The sequence below is a fragment of the Schistocerca piceifrons genome, chromosome 2 (genome assembly GCF_021461385.2).
Source record: "Schistocerca piceifrons isolate TAMUIC-IGC-003096 chromosome 2, iqSchPice1.1, whole genome shotgun sequence".
Lineage (NCBI taxonomy): Eukaryota > Metazoa > Arthropoda > Insecta > Orthoptera > Acrididae > Schistocerca > Schistocerca piceifrons.
In genome coordinates, this window is record NC_060139.1 from 915,136,159 (window position 1) to 915,161,037 (window position 24,879).

Consider the following 24,879-nt stretch of genomic DNA (forward strand, 5'->3'; position numbering starts at 1 on the left):
AACTGAATATCTTTCAAACTAAATCTACAGTACAACAGAGCCAATGCCATGAAAAGAATAAATTAAGGTCTTGTTCTGTTTCTAATGACTGGATATTAAACTAAAACATTCCTTCTTTTCATGTTATGGGGAAACTACTTGACTGAGAAATATTGTTGAGCTAAGGGATCGATACAGCACCAGTTTCCATAGAATGGATAAGAATCAACAGTCTTCAGTAAAGGGACCTGTGTAGATCCAGTAACTGGTATCAAAATACATAGCTTTTGCAATTAGCTTTCATCGCATTTACACACTACTGGCCATTAAAAATGCTACACCACGAAGATGACGTGCTACAGACGCGAAATTTAACCGACAGGAAGAAGATTCTGTGATATGCAAATTATTAGTTTTTAAAAGCACTCACGCAAGGTTGGCGCCGGTGGTGACACCTACAACGTGCTGACACGAGGAAAGTTTCCAACCGATTTCTCATACACAAACAGCAGTTGACTGGCATTGCCTGGTGAAACGTTGTTGTGATGCCTCGTGTAAGGAGGAGAAATGCGTACCATCACGCTTCTGACTCTGATAAAGGTTGGATTGTAGCCTATCGTGATTGCGGTTTATCGTATCGCGACATTGCTGCTCGCGTTGGTCAAGATCCAATGACTGTTAGCACAATATGGAATCAGTGCGTTCAGGATGGTAATACGAAACACCGTGCTGGATCCCAATGGCCTCGTATCACTAGCAGTCGAGATGACAGGCATCTTATCCGCATGGCTGTAACAGATCGTGCAGCCACGTCTCGATCCCCGAGTCAACAGATGGGGACGTTTGCAAGACAACAACCATCTGCACAAACAGTTTGATGACGTTTGCAGCAGCATGGACTATCAGCTCGGAGACCACGGCTGCGGTTACCCTTGATGCTGCATCACAGACAGGAGCGCCTGCGCTGGTGTACTCAACGACAAACCTGGGTGCACGAACGGCAAAACGTCGTTTTTTCGGATGAATTCAGGTTCTGTTTACAGCAGCATGATGGTCGCATCCGTGTTTGGCCACACTGTGGTGAACGCACGTTGGAAGTGTGTTTTCGTCATCGCCATACTGGCGTATCACCCGGCGTGATGGTATGGGGTACCATCAGTTACACGTCTCGGTCACCTCTTGTTCGCATTGACGGCACTTTCAACAGTGGATGTTACATTTAAGATGTGTTACGACCAGTGGCTCTACCCTTCATCCGATCCCTGCGAAACCCTACATTTCACCAGGATAGTGCACGACTGGATGTTGCAGGTCTTGTACGGGCCTTTCTGGATACAGAAAATGTTCGACTGCTGCGCTGGCCAGCACATTCTGCAGATCTCTCACCAACTGAAAACGTCTGGTCAATGGTGGCCAAGCAACTGGCTCGTCACAATAGGCCAGTCACTACTCTTGATGAACTGTGGTATCGTGTTGAAGCTGCATGGGCAGCTGTACCTGTACACGCCATCCAAGCTCTGTTTGACTCAATGCCCAGGTGTATCAAGGCCGTTATTAAGGCCAGAGGTGGTTGTTCTGGGTACTGATTTTTCAGGTTCTATGCTCCCAAATTGCGTGAAAATGTAATCACATGTCAGTTCTAGTATAATATATTTGACCAATGAATACCCGTTTATCATCTGCATTTCTTCTTGGTGTAGCAATTTTAATGGCCAGTAGTGTAGTTTCTCAATTAAGGGGGGTAGGACGTCAAACGGGCCAACTCGGGACAGGAGAGGCACCACAAGACATTTTAATTTTCACTGTCTATACTTTTACAATTAAATTCATAAAACGTTTTCAGCATGACCAGGAAGGACTCAGGATTCACACTCGTAGTAGTGGAAGTTGAAAAACTTAACACAATAAATTTTATTTGCATGTGAAATTTCATCATTTTTTGACGTACTATTACTTGCATTTGTTGCTATAGGTAAACTTTTCTTCATAAGTAAGAGAGATTCTTCAATGAACTTTGCACAGCATAGAAACCACACTTACAGGTGCATGAAACTCTAGAATTTCTTTAATTTACGAAAAAATGAATGAGCTGTTATGTTTCAGATTTCATATTTAGAAAAAACTCAAATTCTATTGTTAATTTTCTGAATTTTTACCACAGTTTTTAATAGATTTGGAAAATTCTAGAGTTTCATACACCTGTAAGTATGGTTTCTATGCTGTGCGAAATTCATCGAAGAATCTCTCTTACTTATGAAGAAAAATGTACCTACAGCAGCAAATGGAGCCAATAGTAAGTGAAAAAATGATGGAATTTGACATGTAAAAAAATATATTTTGTTATGTTTTTGAACTTCTACTGTTACGCGTGTGAATCCTGAATCCTTCCTGGTCATGTTGACAAGGTTTTATGAATTTATTTATAAAAGTATAGACTGTAGAAATTAAAACGTTCTGTGATGCCTCTTCTGCCCCAAGTCGGCCCGTTTGACATCCTGCCCCCCTTAATAATCTAACAGAATTTGTGGGCTTGCTACCTTTTGTGGCATTTACATACTTTATTTAGTTTAGACACATGGAGTTTATTTCGCAAAATTTCATTTCCTGTATTTTCCTTTCCTTTAAAAAATTGGACAGTTTTACTTTACACAGCTTCATTATCAGATCAGCTTAAATTCATTCTTGGGGAGCTGCATCATGAATTTGCTTGGCCCAGGCACAAGTAGCACTTGAAGAGCAGTCCATAGAATTTGGAACGTAAGCTATCATCATAAGACCAATGCCCTCTGCCTTAATGTACAAGAGTTCCAGGATTGCAAGTCCAAAATCTGTTTCTGCACATATTTGTATCTATTCATATACTCACTGTAGTTCAAGCTCCTTCTATCAAATTAGCCATAGTTGTTTATCAGCATCCACCAGGAGTAAAAAAAGCACTGGTAACCACTTTTATGATACTATTTCCCTTGACAACTGACAGCATATCAGATAATTTTCCTGGATTAACACATACATCAATAAGAAGCACAATACCAACTTTTTATCAAAGTTTTGCAGAAACAGAACACAAAATTTTGCTGACCAGAGAAACAATGTGACTGATGAATAATGAACAATATATACAACTCCCCCCCCCCCCCCCCCCCCCAAGAGTTAAAACTGATGATTGTATACACAGCTTTCCACACTGTCCATGTATTTTTCGACAGGCACCAATAAGCGTATACACTGTCCGAGGACACAAATTTTGATGTTCTAAGTAATTAATTGCAAAATTATGAGACAGAATACACACATACAAAAGTACAACACTGTCCCCTAACCTTTAGAACTATTGGTTGTTTCCCCGGGGAGCAGAAAGGGTTAGGTTGAGGAAATTTACAATGAAAGAGCAGATCTTTGTTTCTCCTCGTCCTCACAACAGGTATCTGTCTCTTCTTGGGTTCTGAGTGACCTGCACTTCTTTTTTGACCTTCCTGAACCCACCCCTCTCTCCACCCAGAATAAGACTAAGACAATATCATGTACTTATATATATATATATATATATATATATATATATATATATATATATACACTCCTGGAAATGGAAAAAAGAACACATTGACACCGGTGTGTCAGACCCACCATACTTGCTCCGGACACTGCGAGAGGGCTGTACAAACAATGATCACACGCACGGCACAGCGGACACACCAGGAACCGCGGTGTTGGCCGTCGAATGGCGCTAGCTGCGCAGCATTTGTGCACCGCCGCCGTCAGTGTCAGCCAGTTTGCCGTGGCATACGGAGCTCCATCGCAGTCTTTAACACTGGTGGCATGCCGCGACAGCGTGGACGTGAACCGTATGTGCAGTTGACGGACTTTGAGCGAGGGCGTATAGTGGGCATGCGGGAGGCAGGGTGGACGTACCGCCGAATTGCTCAACACGTGGGGCGTGAGGTCGCCACAGTACATCGATGTTGTCGCCAGTGGTCGGCGGAAGGTGCACGTGCCCGTCGACCTGGGACCGGACCGCAGCGACGCACGGATGCACGCCAAGACCGTAGGATCCTACGCAGTGCCGTAGGGGACCGCACCGCCACTTCCCAGCAAATTAGGGACACTGTTGCTCCTGGGGTATCGGCGAGGACCATTCGCAACCGTCTCCATGAAGCTGGGCTACGGTCCCGCACACTGTTAGGCCGTCTTCCGCTCACGCCCCAACATCGTGCAGCCCGCCTCCAGTGGTGTCGCGACAGGCGTGAATGGAGGGACGAATGGAGACGTGTCGTCTTCAGCGATGAGAGTCGCTTCTGCCTTGGTGCCAATGATGGTCGTATGCGTGTTTGGCGCCGTGCAGGTGAGCGCCACAATCAGGACTGCATACGACCGAGGCACACAGGGCCAACACCCGGCATCATGGTGTGGGGAGCGATCTCCTACACTGGCCGTACACCACTGGTGATCGTCGAGGGGACACTGAATAGTGCACGGTACATCCAAACCGTCATCGAACCCATCGTTCTACCATTCCTAGACCGGCAAGGGAACTTGCTGTTCCAACAGGACAATGCACGTCCGCATGTATCCCGTGCCACCCAACGTGCTCTAGAAGGTGTAAGTCAACTACCCTGGCCAGCAAGATCTTCGGATCTGTCCCCCATTGAGCATGTTTGGGACTGGATGAAGCGTCGTCTCACGCGGTCTGCACGTCCAGCACGAACGCTGGTCCAACTGAGGCGCCAGGTGGAAATGGCATGGCAAGCCGTTCCACAGGACTACATCCAGCATCTCTACGATCGTCTCCATGGGAGAATAGCAGCCTGCATTGCTGCGAAAGGTGGATATACACTGTACTAGTGCCGACATTGTGCATGCTCTGTTGCCTGTGTCTATGTGCCTGTGGTTCTGTCAGTGTGATCATGTGATGTATCTGACCCCAGGAATGTGTCAATAAAGTTTCCCCTTCCTGGGACAATGAATTCACGGTGTTCTTATTTCAATTTCCAGGAGTGTATATAAAAAAAACAAAGACGATGTGACTTACCAAACGAAAGTGCTGGCAGGTCGATAGGCACATAAACAAACACAAACATACACAAAATTCAAGCTTTCGCAACAAACGGTTGCTTCATCAGGAAAGAGGGAAGGAGAGGGAAAGACGAAAGGATGTGGGTTTTAAGGGAGAGGGTAAGGAGTCATTCCAATCCCGGGAGCAGAAAAACTTACCTTAGGGGGGAAAAAGGACAGGTATACACTCGCACACACACACATATCCATCCGCACATACACAGACACAAGCAGACATTTGTAAAGGCAAAGAGATTGGGCAGAGATGTCAGTCGAGATATATATATATATATATATATATCTCTTGGCATTACAAAATATTTCTTCTCCTGAAGGTAAAGTATGGACATTAATTACGCCTCATAAATTTGAAAGTTCCTTGAGGGAATTTTCATTTTGGTCTATGTAACTAGCTGCAATTTCCTTGTTATAATACAGTCAGGTTTTACTTAATATGTATTGTGAGAGTAGTTATTTGATTAATTTTAAACATTTCTTTCCTGGATATCTTCTTTTCATTAGCTATATGATATCATACCTGCATTTCTTCTGCATAACGCCATATCAGCAACTGGTGTCCATCTCTGTGTTTCTGGGTTGTAGGCTTCAACACTTTTACGTACCAATGGGCCATCATGTCCTCCAACAGCATACAAAATTCCATCCAGAACTCCAACACCTACAATAACAGCATAAATATATATTTTAATACACTGAATCGTTGTTTCAACAGCAGCTTTAAAAAAAATCAGGAATGAACAAATCACAGAAACTAAGTTTATTGTTGTGCACCCTTCTTTAACTCTGTTTTGTGTTTGAATCCTACATGCTCTTCTCTTCCGTGTACTAGTTGTGACTAGTTTTTGACCCTCATCATAACTTTTCTGCCCATTCTGTTGAGAACATTTCCTATAATTGTAACAACATGGTTTCAATAGTTCCATATACTATTTTTCTCCGACACACACTGTCGGGTGGCTTGCGGAGTATGGATGTAGATGTAGATCAGATTTTTACTATTGTCATTGCTCTAGACATTTCTTGTCATGTCTTCACTTTGCACTGTCATTTATTTTTGTGAATGATTAGGGGGTCATGATACATTTAAATTAAATAGCTTCTGCCTTGAATTTCAGGCTACTACAATAGCTACTTGATAAGTTCAAAAATTACAAAAAGGGATAGTGCTGTATTCTCACCTGCACCACTTCTCCGTGCAGACATCTCTGCGACTGGTGACCAAGAATCTATTTCAGGATTATAGCATTCAACAGAGCTTAAACATTGTCTTGAAGCACCATCATAGCCACCAACCTGTAGGACAAATTGTTGTACACAACAGTTGGCTCAAACATGATTTTAAACATAACAGGAGAATGAAGTCTGATTACACAATAATTTGGAGATCATCAAAGATTCCAGCAAAACACTTCAGATATTATTCAGCAAAATCTTTGATTGTTAAACACAATGGAAAAAAAACTTTACTGCTTTTCTCACAGTAACTGTAGGCCATATATCTAAAGGATCCAATTTCTACCAAATTTAGTATTTCTGATGAGAGGCCCTCAGTGGTGGGATCGACTTTTTCAAACTATCTACATGATGATGTAGGTTAAGATCCCAGGTATCATACACTGCAGCCATTCAGACTGGTAGCTCTCATTTGCAAGTAATTGAAAAAAATTAAATAAATAAATCAGAATCTCGTGCGACACTCAATAGTGTTAAAACAGCTGGGTTGTATAATCTGGTTGTGTGGTATAATGGATAGGGTAACAGCTTAATATGAAGGAGGATGTGGGTTCGAATCTCGCCTTGTGCAGTAATTATTTTTATTTTTTTATTTTAAAATCTTTATCAAAATAACTTTGGTCATCATTTTTATTTACTTAATGTATTTAAATATAAGTTCTTATTTACATTCCTTTGCCACACAATTTTATTCATAAAGCAAGTTCTTTATTTGCTCTCATTTTTCCTCCTATAATTCTTTCTCCACTTGAAATATTTCATCCTGTGTTTTTAATTAATATTGTGTATTAATTTGATTTAATTTCTTTTGTTTTATCACCATTTTTTGTCCACATTATTGTGTTCATTATATATATTTCTCGTTTTACTTGTACTTATAACCCCACCTTCCATTTCAATTTTCATCTGTGTTCTTTTGTCAACAGTATTCATCAGAGACAAGGGTATCATCAAGAACACCCCAGGGAAGTGTTATAGAGGACTGCTATTATTTTCTATATACATAAATTATTCAGTGGGAAGGATGGACAGTAATCTGCTGCTGTTTGATGATGGTGGTGGTGTCGTGTACAGTGAGGTGTCAAAGTTGAGCGATTGTAGGAGGATACAAGATGACTTAGGCAAAATTTCTAGTTGGTGTGATGAATGGTAAGTAGCCTTAACTGTAGAAAAATGTGAGTTAATGTGGATGAGTAGGGACCAAAACCCATATGTTTGGATACAGCATTAGTAGTGTCCTGCTTGAAACAGTCATGTCATTGAAATATCTGGGCGTATTCCTGCAAAGCGATGTGAAATGGAACAGGCATGTGAGGATTGTGCTACGAAAGGTGAATGGTTGATTTCTGCTTATTGAGAGAATTATAGAAAAGTGTGGTTCGTATGCAAAGGAGACTGAATATAGGATGTTAGTTGGAGCTGCTAGAGTATTGTTCAAGTGTTTTGGATCCATACCAGGTCTGATAAAGGAAGACATAGAAGCAATTCGGAGGCGGGCTGCTAGATTTGTTATTGATATGTTTGAACAACATGGAAGTGTTACGGAGATGCTTTGGGAACTCAAATGGGAATCCCTGGAGGGAAAGTGATGTTCTTTTCAAGGAACACTATTGAGAAAATTTAGAGGATTGCCATTTGAGGCTGACTGCAGAACAATTAAGTTGGTTCCAACATAAAATGCGTGTTAGCACCATGAAGATAAGATACAAGAAATTAGGACTCATGCAGACACATGTAGACAGTCATTTTTCCCTGGTTCTATTTGTGGGTGGAACAGGAAAGGAAGTGACTAGCAGTGATACCCACCTTCCACCACATGCCGTAAAATGGGTTGTGGAGTACTGATGTAGATGTAGATTCCAGGATATACTGAGTGAGTTACCCCATATGTCCACTGGGTTATCACCAGTAGATACAATGCATGAGATTTATGGGAGAGCCATTACTAAAATTGTTTAGATGACATTCTACAAAGGAACAAGAGACAGCAGTAACAGACAATACGATAATAGGTAAGTTACACGAATCCGCCCAGAGTAGTCTACTCAGGTTTAACAATACAGCAGATGTACCCTTTCTTAGCATAGCTGATATAGTTTTAGTGAAAGATGTCCATCATAGCTCCAACATAAAGAAAGAGATGGATAAGTTCTTCCAACAGTATTGTGGACCTTTTAAGATGGTGGGAATACAACATCCTAAGGCACTGTTCCTGGTTGACCCACACACAGGTCACAAAAATGGACTACACAATGTTGATATGGTTAAGACATATATACTGCAAGGACAATTTACCCATTTTACAAATTTGGTGGAACAATGCCTGTTGGATGTCTGAGTTAACAGCTTTGGTAATTCTTATTTCGTTTCTCCAAAGCCATTTTGTCCCATTAGACTATTCTATATTCTGTTCTACCTTATTTAATAAGTAAATTGCATCCTTTTATGTGAAAGCAAGAATGTAGCACTAAAAGTTGCTCTGTGAATACCTGGAATTATCATTATTAATATGTACTATGTTCCTTACAGAAAAAGATGCATACATAGGTTATCTATGTGTACCTTTATGTATAATTGCAATTTTATATTTTTTAAGAGGAACAATACAAAACGGTAGGGTTATCTATTGGTTTAATATGGAAGACTCTTTATGAGTAGCTGACAGAGATACTATACAATAGATTTGTGACAATGATGATTGATGATTTATTAATTTCTTTCTTTTTCATGTGGTGGTGTTCTTACTCTCCACACTTACAGCAGACATTTGCTAAGGTCAATTTTTGGGATCTGTGATGGTGAAGTTGTGACAAGTCCATCCAGTAGGGAATGCCAAACACCTTCTCCCTCCCACATCACAATGAAGAACTTCGCAAGAACTGGAAATTCCTTGGGGTGGCGGCTGGTAAGGGATTATGTCTTTCAGGACTATCTTCTTTCTTTTTTCACATTAACAAGCCTATTCTTTTCTTTCCTTTTTTCCTTCTTTGCCAGGAGTACCATTTCTATCTTTTGCCAGGAGTACCAATTCTATCTTTCACACTGTCCATATTCACACGCTTCTCTTTTACATTTGTTTCTATCACAATGTGTTGTCACAGGATGGCTGAGAAGAGCAACATGTGTGTAACGATATGACTTGGACAAATGGACATAATTTTTGCACCACACATGTGTTGTGTACAATGTCAGTATGTTGCATCTCAGGCATGTCATACGTTGTGGGGGAAATAATGGGGGAAAGCCCGTGCATGCAGTGCAACACTCTGAAATATGATGTGCTAACATGAGCGTAATGAGCGGAAGGTAGCAGTGCCATCTAGCGAGAAATCATTTAATTGATAGCGAAGATGCAATAGCAAGATCACTTTATCAGTTTCTAATACAGAGAATTAACTACACACAAAACGGGAGTAGCACACAAGAAAACTAGGTTATATTTAAATAACAGTAATGTTTGATCACTGTGAGAAGACATAAGTGATAATGACCTGGATATATATTACGATACATGTGTTTTATAAAGTAAGTGACAATGGTGAGAAAAAAAGAGTTAGCTCAACAACCCTGGCACGTTTTGTCATCATATAAAATCTGTTGAGTCTTCAAAGGATGAAAATGGCAGTTTCAGTATTTGCTTTTTAAAATGCCATGTGGTATTTTTAGTGATAAATCGAACTGTATGTGTTGGATCAAACGTTGGGGGGAGGGGGGGCAGGTACAGCAATGAACGTGTGGGTAAAAGCAATTTTGTATAGGGAGTATGGTTTGTTATGCTTTAAAACTGACACACAAGAAGTGAAGGAACCCTTTCCTGTTAGAATGTCAGAAATGAAACTTACGTTCTGTGCAGACGAATTTTACATGGTGAAGTGTATCCCACTTTACGTGAGCTGAGTTGAAATGGGTAGGCAGACCTACAGAGGCTGTCCTACATCTGAAGTGAACCTGCGGATAGGTATACCACATAGAGGGGCCTAGTCCTTCAGTTAGGGGGATCCACAGAGGGATAATCTCAACCATTTTTGGTAAGGAATGAGCAGGGGACACTTCCATCCGAAAGAAAGAATGGTTGTACAATATCTGCCGACACAAAGGGTTGAACTCAACTATTAAGGTTGGAGAAGATGTGTTGAGTGTCAATTGGTCACTTTGTCAAAGGGATATTGAAATATTTCAGGAGCAAACAAATGTACAAATCTTTCATATGGATGGTTAAAGACGAAATTAAGTATACTGCTAATGTTAAACCACTGCTGTTACTTAACAATGTATTTTAATTTAAATGAAGAACACACATCCCATGTTCTTAAAAGCTTAAAGCACAATTAATGGTATAGAGTGCGTAATGATCAAGCACGAACACCATCACACACTTGCTTACTAAGAGACATCTTCCACACTAACTCTTAGATACCAAATGAACAATCGTGCATGAATATTTACAGAAAACATTCCATATATTTATTAGGGGAAATCAAACAGATAACAAATTGTAATATGATACCAGATTTAAATTTAATTGCAAAGAGCGTGTTAACCTTCGAGCGGGTGCACCTGTGTACAAAATGCACCAGTCACAAATAGCCTTGTCTTGTATCTTTCCATTGTTGTTTTAAAATTGCAAGCCTGTATCTATTCCTTCATTACTGCTTCAGCTAACACTGTGATAAGCTGTGTTGTCACACATCCACGAAAGCAGCAGTGTTACAAAATAAACAGTGAGCTAATATAACAATGTATTCGATCAATTTTTGACAATATAATGTAACTGGACAGGCAAAAACTCTACTCACCAAGTGGCGGAAGAACACACAAATAAAAGAAGGTTATAATTAGGCAAGCTTTTGGAGCCAGTGGCTCCTTCTTCAGGCAGAAGGGTTGAAGGAAAAGGATTGGAGAGGTCTATTGTTCGGAGCTGCACCGGATGAGATTTGGAAGAGCTTAAAGGTTGAAGACAGGATAATATACAAGACAGAGAATACTGCTAAAACATCATGTACGACTTAATAAGAGTGAAAAGCTGAGTGCATTGTACGTAACAGAGGTGGGAGGGAGACAGCAAAAAACAGACATGTATGAAAATGAAAGACATAGAAAACTAAAATGGAGTGAAGAAAGGAGTAGTTACCGTGAAGAAATGTTGAAATGGAAGAAACTAACGAAATTAAAGCAAGTTGGGTGGCGAGAACCAAGGACATGTTGTAGTGTTAGTTCCCACCTGCAGAGTTCTGAGAAACTAGTCTGGGGGCAAAATCCAGATGGTGTGTGTGGAGAAACAGGCATTGAGGTAATGATTATTATGTTGTAGAGCATGCTCTGCAACAGGATATTGTGTGTAGCCCCTATACTCCCTCTTCCTATGCCCATTCATCCTAACTGATAATTAAGTGGTAGACAGGCCAATGTAAAAAACCAAACAGTGTTTATATAACAGCTGGTGTATGACGTGTCGTCTCACAGGTGGCTCTTCCTTTGATAGTATACGTTCTGCCAATTACAGGGCTGGTATAGGTGGTGGTAGGAGGGTGCATAAGGCAAGTCTTGTGGCTGGGATGGTCACAGGAATAGGAGCCATAAAATAGCAAGATGGGTGCAGAAGGAGCATAGGGTCTTACAAGAATACTGCAGAGACTGGGAGGGTGACAAAAAGCTATTCGAGTTGTGATGGGCAAAATCTCCGATGGAATGGATCTCATTTCAGGGCATGATTCTAGGAAGACATGGCCTTGTCAAAGTAGCTGATTAATACATGCATGCTCTACAACATGACAATCGTGCCTTGATGCCTGTTTCACCACTTGTGCCATCTGGATTCTTCCCCCAGACATCAGTTTCTCAGAACTCCACAGGTGGGAACAAGTGCTACAACATGTCCTTGGTTCTCACCACCCACCTGACCTTAATTTAGGTTAATCTCTTCCATCTTTCACTGTCCCCCTCCCACCTCTGTTACATACAATACACTCAGTTTTTGCACTCTTATTAAGTCATGCACAGTGTTTTAGCAGTAATCTCTGTCTTCCATATTATCCTGTCTTCCTCCTTTAAGCTCTCAGGTTTTCAAACCTCATCTGGTGCAGACCCCAACAATCAATCTTTTCTTCTCAACCCATCCGGTGAGCCTCCTCCCATGACCCACAGTTCTGGGTGAGTTTTCTGAAATCCATCCATTCTCCTAGACCTCTCCAGTCCTTCTCCTTCACCCCTCTTCCTTCCTCTTCAACCCTTCTGTCTGAAGAAGGGGCCACTGGCTCCAAAAGCTTGCCTAATTATAACCTTCTTTTATGCGTGTGTTGCGTCGCTACTCAGAAAATATACAGTGGGTGATTTCATCTCAAATCATACAGGTCATGTCAATTCATGGCCATGAATTTTCCTGGAAAAAATATATATTAGGCCTCTATACCATAAGTGTTAAGAAATAAAGTATTTTTGTCTTATCTTAATTTCTGTAAATGGTATGGCCCTCTGAAATATGTATATTTTGTAAATAACTCTTAAAACAGTAGAGAACAAAAAAATATGACTAATAAACTAAAAGTACTTGAGACCTGACAAATGTTTTCCATTAAAGCTCCCTGTTAGTGTGTTGAAATTTAGTTGAGACTCGCAAACTTATAGGTTTCCTTTAGGTTACAAATATACGATGAAAATACAAAATGTAAGTTAATTTTTCCACTTAAGATATTTTTTTATTATTATTTTTATTTGTAAAGCCTCAGAACCCTGTCTTTCCTGTCATATTAACAAATACTATTGATGTAATTATAAACTGTATCCTCTGCTCCAGCTATCTATCTTATGTAAATATTTATTAATAAAAACGTAAAAAATTGCATTTTACGAGTTTTTATGAATTATTTACTCAAAAAGCCTCCATGTGAAAACTTTTGAGAGCTTCATGAAAAACTGTTTGGTTAATATGTTAGTGGTCAGTGCAAACACAGTGGACAATATTTTTCTGTGTAAAGTGTTAAAAATTTTTCAACATTCTGTATATTTTGCGTCACTGAATTTTTATTGTAAAATATACATGATGGCAACACTGTTTCCAGTGCTCTTCTTTTTATAACAAACCAGTGAGAACTCGCATATAAATCATTCTGCACTCTGTTTTGTGTTTTGTTTGGCTTTTTGTTAAATACAATGTCAGTGAGGAAAAACAGTAGTGAAAGAGCGAGATGTGTGAACTATGCACAAAGATTCAAAAAGATGGTGTTTAATAAAACTGAAAAATACTTCACAGGTGTTGGAAATCTGTCAAGCGTATTACCTATGCCAGTTTAATCTTGTCAGTCCACCCAATTTTCATATTTCAAAAGCTTTGAGTCTTTTCTCCAGTTCTCCCACAATCCATGGTTCAAATTCTAAACAATAATTTTCCTCAAATTAAGGCCTATGTTTGACACTTGTAGACTTCTTTTGGCCAGGAATGTGTCCTTTGCTTGTGCTAGTCTCCTTTCTCTACCCTCCTTGATTCACATGTCACACAATATTTCGCTTTCAAGGTAGAATTCATTCATTTCATCGCTTCTTAGCTCCCAGTTTTGATGTTAACTTTATCATTAATTTCATTTCTGTTACTTCTCATTACTTTCTTCCTTCCTTGGTTTATTATTCTTTGCTCAGAAGTCTGCTCATTCCATTTAGTCTGTCCTGCAACTCTTCCTGACTTTCACTGAAGATGGCAATGTCATCAACGAATCTTATCATTGATGTTCTATCACCAGGAATTTTAATCCCACTCTAGAGACTATCTTTTATTTCTGTCATGCTTCTTCAATGTTTATATTGAACAACAGAGGAGTAAGGCTGCGTCTGTCTTACACCTTTTTTAATAAGGACATTTTGTTGTAGGTCTTCCACTCACAGTGCTTCTTCTTGGTTCTTGTACATACCATCGTTCCCTATGCAATTTTCATTTTTTTTTTTTTTTTTTTTTTTTTTTTTTTTTAATATCTTGCACCATTTTACATTGTTGTTGACAAATCCTATGAATGGGTCTTGATTTTTCTTAAACCTCATTTTTGTTACCAAGTGCAGCCTCAGAACTGTTTCTGTGGTGTCTTTACTTTCCCTACAGCACCCTCTAGACTAATAATATTGGGCAATAATATATTGCATATACTGATAGTTGGCAGTGTCAAATCTCAGACGTACAAATATGGCGGATACGGACTCCAGCTGTTATTTGGCTCTTGGGCTGGCTTCTCTCTCATGCAAGGAAAACAGCAACTGCAAATGGCTGAAGGAGTGTTATACAAAGAGAAGAAGACTCATGTAAGAAAATTTACTGAGTTACCTGAGGATACACGAGCCTCAAGATTATTGGAACTTTCTGAGGATGGATGCTTGCTCATAAGATGTACTTTTACTAATGGTTACGTCTATAATTGTGATTATATCTGTGGAATATTTAATTATTTATGTCAAATTTTAAAAAGAAGTAGTACACGCATTTTTACTTAAATAGTGCCAAAATTTTCTGGTCCTTTCAAGCAGTTCAAGGCATCAAAGTATCAAAGTGTTAGCTACAGTAGCTCATCAGGACCAGCCCTGCTTTTCAATGCACTCAAAGTTCTTTTCAGTCCTTTCTTATAATTTGTATGCAATGAATTTAATTTCTTTACTAATTTACTATATCTATAGGGTGTCCCCCCTGGTCAATATTCTGGGACATTATAGGAATGATTATTCGAACTAAGAAAAGTTCAGTAAACATGGGCCCCAAAATTCATACCTGAAGAGCTATTGTCGCAGAAGAAGCTGAGTAGCACCGTGATGTAGTAGTTATATACAAACTATTGCATGGAGGGCCATGAGTTCAAAACTCACCTGCACTGTACAATTTTAATTTCTATATTCGGTTCGAGTACATTCAAGAAGTATCCACAAATGTCAAGAATCATTGTACTGGAATGCTCTGTAGCTGTATATATTCTGTAAGTGTTCTGACCAGAGGCAGTTCGCTCCACGCTCTTTTTTGTACAAGTGCTGAATAAACCCACGTTAAGTGAAGTCAGTGTTTGTCACTCATCTAATTACACCTTCTTCTACATGATATTATTCTGGTGGAAGCAATGGGTATTGGAACTTGTGATAGCGCACATTATGGGCGACACAGTGGTTCCCATCAGGCCACGACAGAGCCGCCATTTACGTGGCGAGAAACACGAGTTTGAGCCATATTCAACAGATCGCAATCTATCGGAGACAGAAGAAGAAGAAGAGGACATTACGGTGACAGCAACTGTGTGCCACCACATGAGACATCCTTCTGGGTTCTCTGGTGATGATGGCCAAGAGCCAAACAAGTGGCTAAAGGTATACTTTTCTACTTGGAGGGCACTGCCAAGCAATGGTATGAGAACAATGAGGAGAAGTTCACAAGCTGGGAAGTATTCCAGGCGGAACTGCGCAAGTATTTCGGCAAGGCTGAAGATGAATTAAAGTGCAGGGCACAGCGTCCAGGAGAAACGACAGCATCATACATTCAAGACGTCTTGGAGCTGTGTAAAATAGTGGATCCTAGAATGAAGGAGGAAGATAAGGTTGCACATCTCATGAAGGGTGTTGCTGAGGACATGTATCAAGCGCTACTCCTGAAGGAGGTTTTGACAGCAGACGACTTCATAAAATGGTGCCAGTATATCGAGGCAATGCATCGAAAAAGAATTACACACGAGAAGTTAGAACAGCTTCCAAATGTCATATTGATGTCCATGATGGAGGAAGCAACCGATTTTACAAGTGTTCTTTGTCAGATAGTGAGAGAGGAGGTTCAGAAGGCACTTGGATTGCACAGCGAGCAAAAAAACGAGATGCTTCAAGAGGTCATAAGGGAGGCAGTGGAACAGACATTGAACCCAGTCTCTCATCCTTCATTTCCCTTTAAAACAGTGAAAACGTCGAGACCCAGGCAGAGTTTCATTCCTACAATGCCGCATGAGGAACCTGTTTGGGCACCAAGGAAGACTGACATCTGGAGGAGCCAGGATAACCAACCAGTATGTTTCCACTGTGGACGACGACTAAATCGGCCAGATGTTAACCAGAGCTGAGGAAGCTCGGCAGTTAGCTCAACTCTGCACGCTGCAGGCTCAAGAAAACGATCACCGAAGATACGATGCGAGCCACCGCCCTGTTGTCTACCAGCCTGGTGACCTCGTCTGGATCTTCACTCCTGTTCAGAAGGTTGGTCTCTCTGAGAAAGCTCCTCAGCTGCTACTTTGGACCTTATCAGGTTGTAAGACAGTTGCCTGATGTTACTTATGAAGTTGAAGATTTCGACTCCGACACAAGATGACAAAAGACCAGAGATACAGTCCATGCGCTTCGAATGAAGCCCTATAAGGATCCTGCAACCCAGGGTAAATTTGAAGCTCCAGCGACAGGCAACAAGCAAAGAGGTGACAAAGAGTGTAGTGGCAAAAGAGGTTCTAAGATCACTGCCAGGGACAGACTCAGTCAACAGGAGTTGGAATACGCAGGACCGATGACTCGTTCCAAGACTAGGAGGACATAACACCGAGATGCTGTTCTCTTAAAGAGGGAGCAATGTCGCAGAATAAGCTGAGAAGCACTGTGGTGTAGTGGTTATGATACCAGACTGCTGCATGGAGGGTCGTGAGTTCAAAACTCACCTGCACTGTAAAATTTTAATTTCTATATTCGGTTCGAGTACATTCTAGAAGTATCCACATATGTCAAGAATCATTGTACTGGAATGTTCTGTTGGTATATATATAATGTATGTGTTCTGGCTGGAGGCAGTTTGCTCCGCGCTCTTTTACGTGCAAGTGATAAATGAATCTTCGTTAAGTGAAGTTAGTGTTGTCATTCATCTAATTACACCTTCTTCTACGTGACACTATGAGCACCACTTCAACTTCGATACTGTGAAACAAATCTCTTCTAGTTCAAGCTCTCTGCTTTCCATATTTTGAGAGGAGATAGTATGGACCAAAAGAAGAAGAAACTGTCTAACAGACATGGGTTCTGAAACATACCTTAAAATCTATGATCACTTGTTTGATAGAAGAGATGTATTTCACAGTATCAAAGATGAAGAAGTGCTCCTAGCCCTTAAGGTATGCATTCTAAGCCCTGGTTTACTAGACTTTTTTGCTTCAAATGATTATTTCTCACGGGACACCTTATATAGGCTGAATCTGTCATTTCAATGACCACTTCTTCGATCTCTTCACATTTTCCTACAGCCATTCTGACTTAGCTTCCTTGCACTTGCCATTTATTTCATTCCTATGTAACTTATATCACTGAATTCCTGTCTTTTTCTGTGTAATTTTCTACTTCCTTCTTTCATTCATCAACTGAAGTATTTCTCCTGTTACCCCAGGTTTCTTCACAGATATCTTCCAGTAGCTATCTTTATCTGCTCAAGTTCTATGAGTGCCCTTGCTAAGGATGTCCATTCCTCTTCAACTGAACTGCCTACTATAGTATGAGGGTGGTTTGAAAAGTTCTAGAGAGATCAGTGCTAGGGCAATGAGTTATTCGTGTGATATTCATTGGACTGTTGCCTGTAAACATGTGCCACTTCAGTGCTCTTGGAAGAGAGCTGTGGTGGCGATGTGACTCTGTTGTTGTCCCTGTGTAGTGATTTGTGGAGATGGAAAAAAAAAAAAAAATCGAGATTCGAGCAGTGATTACATACTTCGTAAAGAAAGGTATGAAAGCAAAGGATATTCATGCCGATTTCCAGAATACACTGGGGGACTCTGCTCCTTCATATTCAACTGTTACCAAGTGGACAAAAAAATTTAAATTTGCTCGGGAGACCTTAGATGACGATGATACGCGCAGTGGTCGGCCAAAATGTGTCACTACACCAGAAATAATTGCAAAAGTGCACAAAATGGTGAAGGAGGCTCACCGATTGAAAGTGCATGAAATTGCTCATGCTTGCCAGATGTCATCTGAAAGGGTACATCATATTTCAACTCAAGAATTAGAAATGAAAAATTTATCTGCAAGATGGGTGTCGTGGCTCTCGATGCTGGATCACAAACACATGAGAATGGACGTATTGGAACAATTTTTGGCCCATTTTAGGAGAAATGAACATGAGTTTTTGCACCGATTTGTGACCACAGATGAAACTTGGGTGCACTACAGGGACAAAACAACAGTCAAAGCAGGGGAAACATGCTGATTCTCCACCACCAAAGAAATCAAAGACAATTCCTGTGGCAGGAAAGGTCATGGCATTGTTCTGGGATGCAAAGGGGATTCTATTTATAGATTATCTTCTTACTGGGCAAACAATAACTGGAGAATACTATGCTAACCCCCTGAATAAGTTGCAACAAAAGACACGTGAAAAAAAGGCCAGGTTCAGCAAGGAAGAAAGTCATTTTCAATGAAGACAATGTCCGTCTGCACACACGTGCCATCGCCATGGCAAAATTACATGAACTAAGGTATGAATTTTTGCCACACCTGCCTTATTCATCTCATATGGCTCCGTCAGACTTCAAACTCTTCTGAAAACTGAATATTTTTCTTGATGGACAAAGATTCACTTCAAACAAAGAACTAATAGACGGAGTTGACAACTATTTTGCAGGCCTGGAGAAAACTCAATTTTCGAGATGGGATCAAGGCACTGGAACATCATTAGACCAAGTGCATTAATCTACAAGGAGACTACATTGCAAAATAGAAAAACGTTTCAGAGATGTAAGTACTATTTTTTCTGTTCCATTCTGAGAACTTTTCAAACCACCCTTGTATTTATCATCACTGTATCTTCAGCCTTACAGAAATTCAAACACAAATCATCATTCCCCAGTACCACAGTACCATACTTCTTTACAAGTTGATTTTTCCACTTGATTTTTTTAAGCCTCGCCTACTCTTCATCATCACTAATTTGTGGTTCAAGTTCATATCTGTACACCTCACAACTGAATATCTGATTTTCGTATCACTGTCTGACCATAATGTAACCCAGCTGGTATCTTTTGTGTCTCAAGGCATTTGTCAAGTATATAACCCCTCTTATGAGTTTTGAACAGTGTGTTCATTATTACCCAGCTGAAGTTTATTGCAGAACTCTGTTAGTCTTTCTTCTCTGCCATTCCTACTACCAAGTCCATATTCTTCCATAACCTCACCAACCTTTCCTTCCCCTATAACATCATTCCAAAGCTCCATGATTATTAGATTATTATATCCCTTTACATATTGTGTTGCCCTCATATACTCTCTCCATCTGTTAATCTTCTGATTGTGGCGTCAGCAGATGTACCTCAGGTTTTTTTTTTTTTTTTTTTTTCTTTTTTTTCCCTTCCCCCATCTGACCATAGAGCCTTATCTTCTTTCCACTTCACTTCACTTCATTGATCCCCATTACATGTAGATCGAGCCTTTACAATTTTTTTTTTTCCCTCCCAGATTTTCTAGCTCCCCTGCCACATTCAGAATTCTGACATTCCATGCTCTGAGTCATAGAATGTTATCCTTTCATTCATTATTAAATCTTTTTCTCATGGTCACTTCCCACTTGGCAATCCCTCTTTGAGATCTGAATGGGGGACTAATCCGGAATCTTTCGGCAATGGAGAGACCATCTTGACCTCAACAATTTTTTAATTACAGGCCACATGTCCTATGGATAAATTGCTTCTGCAACCTCATGCCACTGATTGTGGCTGATCCTTCAGCCTTTTAGGCCAGTGTCCCACCCCAAGGGTATGAGAATGCCCTGATCGTTTTTCAGCACTTCCATGGTGAGTCGTTATCCTGGAAATCACTTGAATGAAATTCATCATCATCATCATCATTTAAGACTGATTATGCTTTTCAGCGTTCAGTCTGGAGCATAGTCCCCCGTATAAAATTCCTCCATGATCCCCTATTCAGTGCTAACATTGGTGCCTCTTCTGATGTTAAGCCTATTACTTCAAAATCATTCTTAACCGAATCCATGTACCTTCTCCTTGGTCTACCTCGATCCTCCTACCCTCTACTGCTGAACCTATGAGTCTCTTGGATAACCTTGTTTCTCCCATGCGTGTAACATGACCCCACCATCTAAGCTTGTTCACCCTGACTGCTACATCTATAGAGTTCATTCCCAGTTTTTCTTTGATTTCCTCATTGTGGACATCCTCCTGCCATTGTTCCCATCTACTAGTACCTGCAATCATCCTAGCTACTTTCATATCCGTCACCTCAACCTTACTGATAAGGTAACCTGAATCCACCCAGCTTTCGCTTCCATACAACAAAGTTGGTCGAAAGATTTAACGGTGCACAGATAACTTAGTCTTGGTACTGACTTCGTTCTTGCAGAAGAGAGTAGATCGTAGCTGAGTGCTCAATGCATTAGCTTTGCTACACCTCGCTTCCAGTTCTTTCACTATGTTGCCATCCTGTGAGCATATGTATCCTAAGTACTTGAAACCGTCCATGAGTTCTAACTTTGTTCCTCCTATTTGGCACTCAATCCGTTTATATCTCTTTCCCACTGATATTACTTTCGTTTTGGAGATGCTAATCTTCATTCCATAGTCCTTACGTTTCTGATCTAGCTCTGAAATATTACTTTGCAAACTTTCAATCGAATCTACCAGCACCGATATAAGTGGAGTGCAGGTCATGGTAAACAGCCCTGCCATCCCAGGCACCTATTTGTATTCCCGTGGTTCCCTGTTATGGTCCTGTACCTGTATTCCTTCACTGATGGATACTTAGGTCCTGATCTACGCAGATGTACTGCCCTTATGAGAGAATTCCACCGTGCATAGCAACCTGCTACTTTTAAATCGCAAGAGACTGAAATCACGCCATCCAACTCTGTGCGAAGCTGCTGACATGGTTGCTAAGAATTTCAAACCTCTTGAAGAATGGAAAGGTCAGTGGGAAGCAGTGACAGATGTGCACCTGCATAACATCTTCTCAAGTGCTAAACTTCCAAGTGGATTCGACTTACCATGCAAGACCTGGTCTACTCTCAACAGAATCCGTACCGGCCGTGGGCGATGCAGGGATGCTCTCTTTTAAGTGGAAGAAGCTGCCTGATCCAGCTTGTGACTGCGGGGCTCCACACCAGACTGTTCACCAGATTGTCAGTGAATGCAGGATTCGAGCCTATCATGGCGCCAAAGAGGACTTCCTGCTAGCAACTCCAGATGCAGTGCGCTGGATTGAAGGACTGGATATTCAGTTGTAAAGACAAACTTAAGTTTCTTGTGTGTCAGTATGTACATATGTATAGGTAATTTAATTTCATGATATGTCCGTATTAGCCATATGCTAAATAAATAACTTAGGTTGTCACTCAGCTCCTTCACAGACAGTTCAGCTCCGGGCTCCAGACCAACCACCCAATTGGTGGCAAGGACAATTTTTCGTGACAAGTGATAAGTGTGACACTTGTCATGTGGTTTCTCAGTGCAGTGCTTGCTCAAGATTCATGCACTCCTGCATCTGCTCTGGTTCGCTGGCTGCAATACCAGCTCCTGTTCTCGTCTGTCGCTTGGCTACCCCCCTCTACCACACCAAGCCTGATGCTACCATGCCATGTCACATTCCCCCGGGATATCTTCCCATGAATGACAGTTCCTGGACAATGATGGGAAAGTTGCATCTTCACATGTTTCAGTGTTCCTTGATGTCTTTTCATTCTTTTAGCTGGACCCAAGTTTCAATCTTCTCAATAATTGTTTTTCAACCGCATCCATCTTCCTTGAGTTGTGACAGTCTGCATATGCATCTCACTACTGGGCGAGTGTGTCCAACCAGGTACCAGATGAGGGCTGTTCATGCCTTATTACAATGCAAGGGTGTCCGCTATGCACCTGACATCAACTGATCACTTCTTGTATTCAGTACCTGTGTTCAGTTGTTTGTTTGTCTCAATTCTGATAGGCATTTCTTGAAAGTCATGTTCATGTTTCTCAGCAGACGCTGCTTCTTGGCAGTGCTCTTTCTTCTGTGTAATTTGGTCAATCCATTCACATGTTGTTCTAACGTAATTTCTCTTTCTTGCTATTACTGGTCTATGAATTCCTCATGTTTCCGAATTCATTCAGTTACAGTGTATTCTCAGTCATCAGAGTTGTTGTTGCCTCCATCCCTCCAATTCAGGGGTCATAAAAGCTAGAACTATTGCAAAGTGCCATTTGACTCACTCAGGTTCCTCAGTTTTTCCACAGCATTCAAACAGCGCATCCAGAAGTTTTTGTGTTTGCAAGCTGGACCACCTGCCATCATGTCTGCTGCAATTTTGTCGTGTTGTGCGCCACACCATTCTTGACCACAGAGTTCTATGCCAAACATCCCTCTCATACCGGCCCAGTCCTTGCACGATAGCAACACAAGCTGATCATTTTGTCGTCAGCCCTCTCACAACTGCCCCTCCTGTCAGCAGCAACCCTGACATCACTGATGTTTGCTCACTTGCTAGCCCTATCACAGCCAGCCCATCATCTCCCTTGTTGCGGGCGCCTCTGCACCCAATCATGTGGCCTCCCCCATAGTTGTCGCCAGCCCTGTCACAGCCGACCCACGCATTGCTATCCCCAGCAGTTGCCGCCACTCCTCTTGCCACTACTTCCTCCACAGCCTGCACTAGCCAGTACTTCCTCCGCGGCCAATTATGTGGCCTGCTCCACAGTCACTGCTGGCCCTACCACAGCTGTTCCTGGCTGCGCCTGTGCTGACCACGCAACCTCCTCTGCAGTCATTGCTGGTCCTGTCACATACGGACTCATAATGTGGTTCCCAGCAATTGCTGCCAATGCACTCACAGCCACTTCCTCCGCAGCCATCCGTGTTCAGCCAGCCATCCCCACAGACTCTGCCGATCCCACTGTGTGTTCTCCCAGGCCTGGATTGTGCCTCCATGTTCTCTTCGCTGCCACCTCAGCTTCTCCCTGTGCCTTCTCCTCACTGCCTGATTGTCTTATTCCATTCTGTTCTGGTAGCTACTCGGTACCTGTTCCACTGGATGCTGCACTTCTCTGAGATGGATGGATCCTCTTCCTCAAGTGGCAAAGGCAGGGTTGGGCCAGTGCACATTCAGCCACCACATGTACGGATACGCTTCACAGGCCAGGCATAGTCCCTGCAAGTTGTTTGTCAACAGAAGAGATGCTGAGCTGTTTACCATCAAGCCTCCTGCAGCCACCACAACATCTGAGTTGCAAGCAGCTGCTCCTGCATTGGCAGGTACTTAGGTTGCTACAGCCATCCTCGAGCCTATGCTTCAGACCAAAATGCCTGGTGCAGCTGCTGCTATACATCTGTCATGCCATCCTAAGCCTTTGCCAGGTCCATAGCCTGACAGCCACTTCAGAAGGCCTGCTTCCTCAGCTCATTGACACTTCTGATGATCATGAGCTTCGTCATAGTGGCCAACGCTATGCTCTGTTACAGAAGGACATTTCAGCTGTATTCATGTGTGGACCTTTGTCCTCCAAAGTTGTACTAAGTTTTAGTTCATGTTCAACAAATAAACAGTTGTTTTTAAATACATGCACAGCAATCACACTCTTGGCACACCACTTGGCCGAGGGATACAATATAATCATCTGATTATAAACTGAATCTGAGCCGGGAGCTGTACAGTGTGACAAGTTGGTAGTCTGAAGTGAAATGTTCATGTCAATGAAATGTTCATTACATAATTCAATGTTATTGCGGGTATAAAGGATAGGGGGATGCCTTCAAGCTGTCTATTGTGCTTTCAAAATGTAGTCAGTGGGGGTGGGGGAAAGAAACAGGAAACCACTTGGCAGAATTTTGCATATTTAATCATCACTAACAATTGGTTTAAGAATCAGAAAAAGAGGGTTGTATATGTGGAATAGGCCTGGAGACACCAAAAGGTTTCAAATTGATTATAAAATGGTAAGACAGAGATTTTGGAACTAGATTTAAAATTTTAAGACATTTACAGGAGCAGATGTGGACTCTGACAATGATGTATTATTTATTAAATGTAGATTAAAGCCCATACATTGTAAAAAAATTTTTTTAAAAATTAAGGAGATGGGACATGGATAAGTTGAAAAAACCAGAGGTAGTTGAAAGCTTCAGAGGTAGCATCAGGCAACAATGGCTTGAAAAGGGGAAAGGAATACAGCAGAAGACAAATGTCTAGCTCAGAGGGTGGAAATAGTAAAGGCAGCAGAGGATCAAATAGGCAAAAAGACAAGGCCTAGTAGAAATCCTTGGATAGCAGAGGAGATTTTGAATTTAACTGGCAAAAGGAGAAAATATAAAAATGTAGCAAATGAAGCAGGCAAAAGGGAATACCCACATCTAAAAAATGAGATTTTGAGGATGTGTAAAACGGGCAAATGTAAGGATTTGGAAGTATATTTCACTGGGGGAAGATATATACTCACAGGAAAATTGAAGAGACCTTTAGAGAATGGAGAAGCAGCTGCATGAACATGAATAGCTCAGACAAAAACCACTTCTAAGCAAAGAAGGGAAAGCTGAATGATGGCAACGGTATATGAGGGTCTATAAAAGGGAGATGAATTTGAAGATAGTATCATATAAATGGAAGAGGACACAGATGAAGATGAAATGGGAGGATACCATACAGCAAGA

The 24,879-nt window shown here is 41.2% G+C and overlaps 1 protein-coding gene across 3 annotated transcripts in view; it reads right to left on the reverse strand.

The window, feature by feature from the left end:
• The window catches only part of LOC124777102 (ring canal kelch homolog), a 141,397-nt gene that overhangs the window by 11,383 nt on the left and 105,135 nt on the right, over positions 1-24,879 (reverse strand). For all 3 annotated transcript variants that reach the window (XM_047252383.1, XM_047252385.1, XM_047252384.1), the window contains 2 exons: positions 6,231-6,345; positions 5,570-5,710 (listed from right to left, as the gene is read on the reverse strand). In XM_047252383.1, the coding sequence (XP_047108339.1) occupies positions 5,570-5,710; positions 6,231-6,345 (256 nt within the window). The remainder of the gene's footprint in view (positions 1-5,569; positions 5,711-6,230; positions 6,346-24,879) is intronic.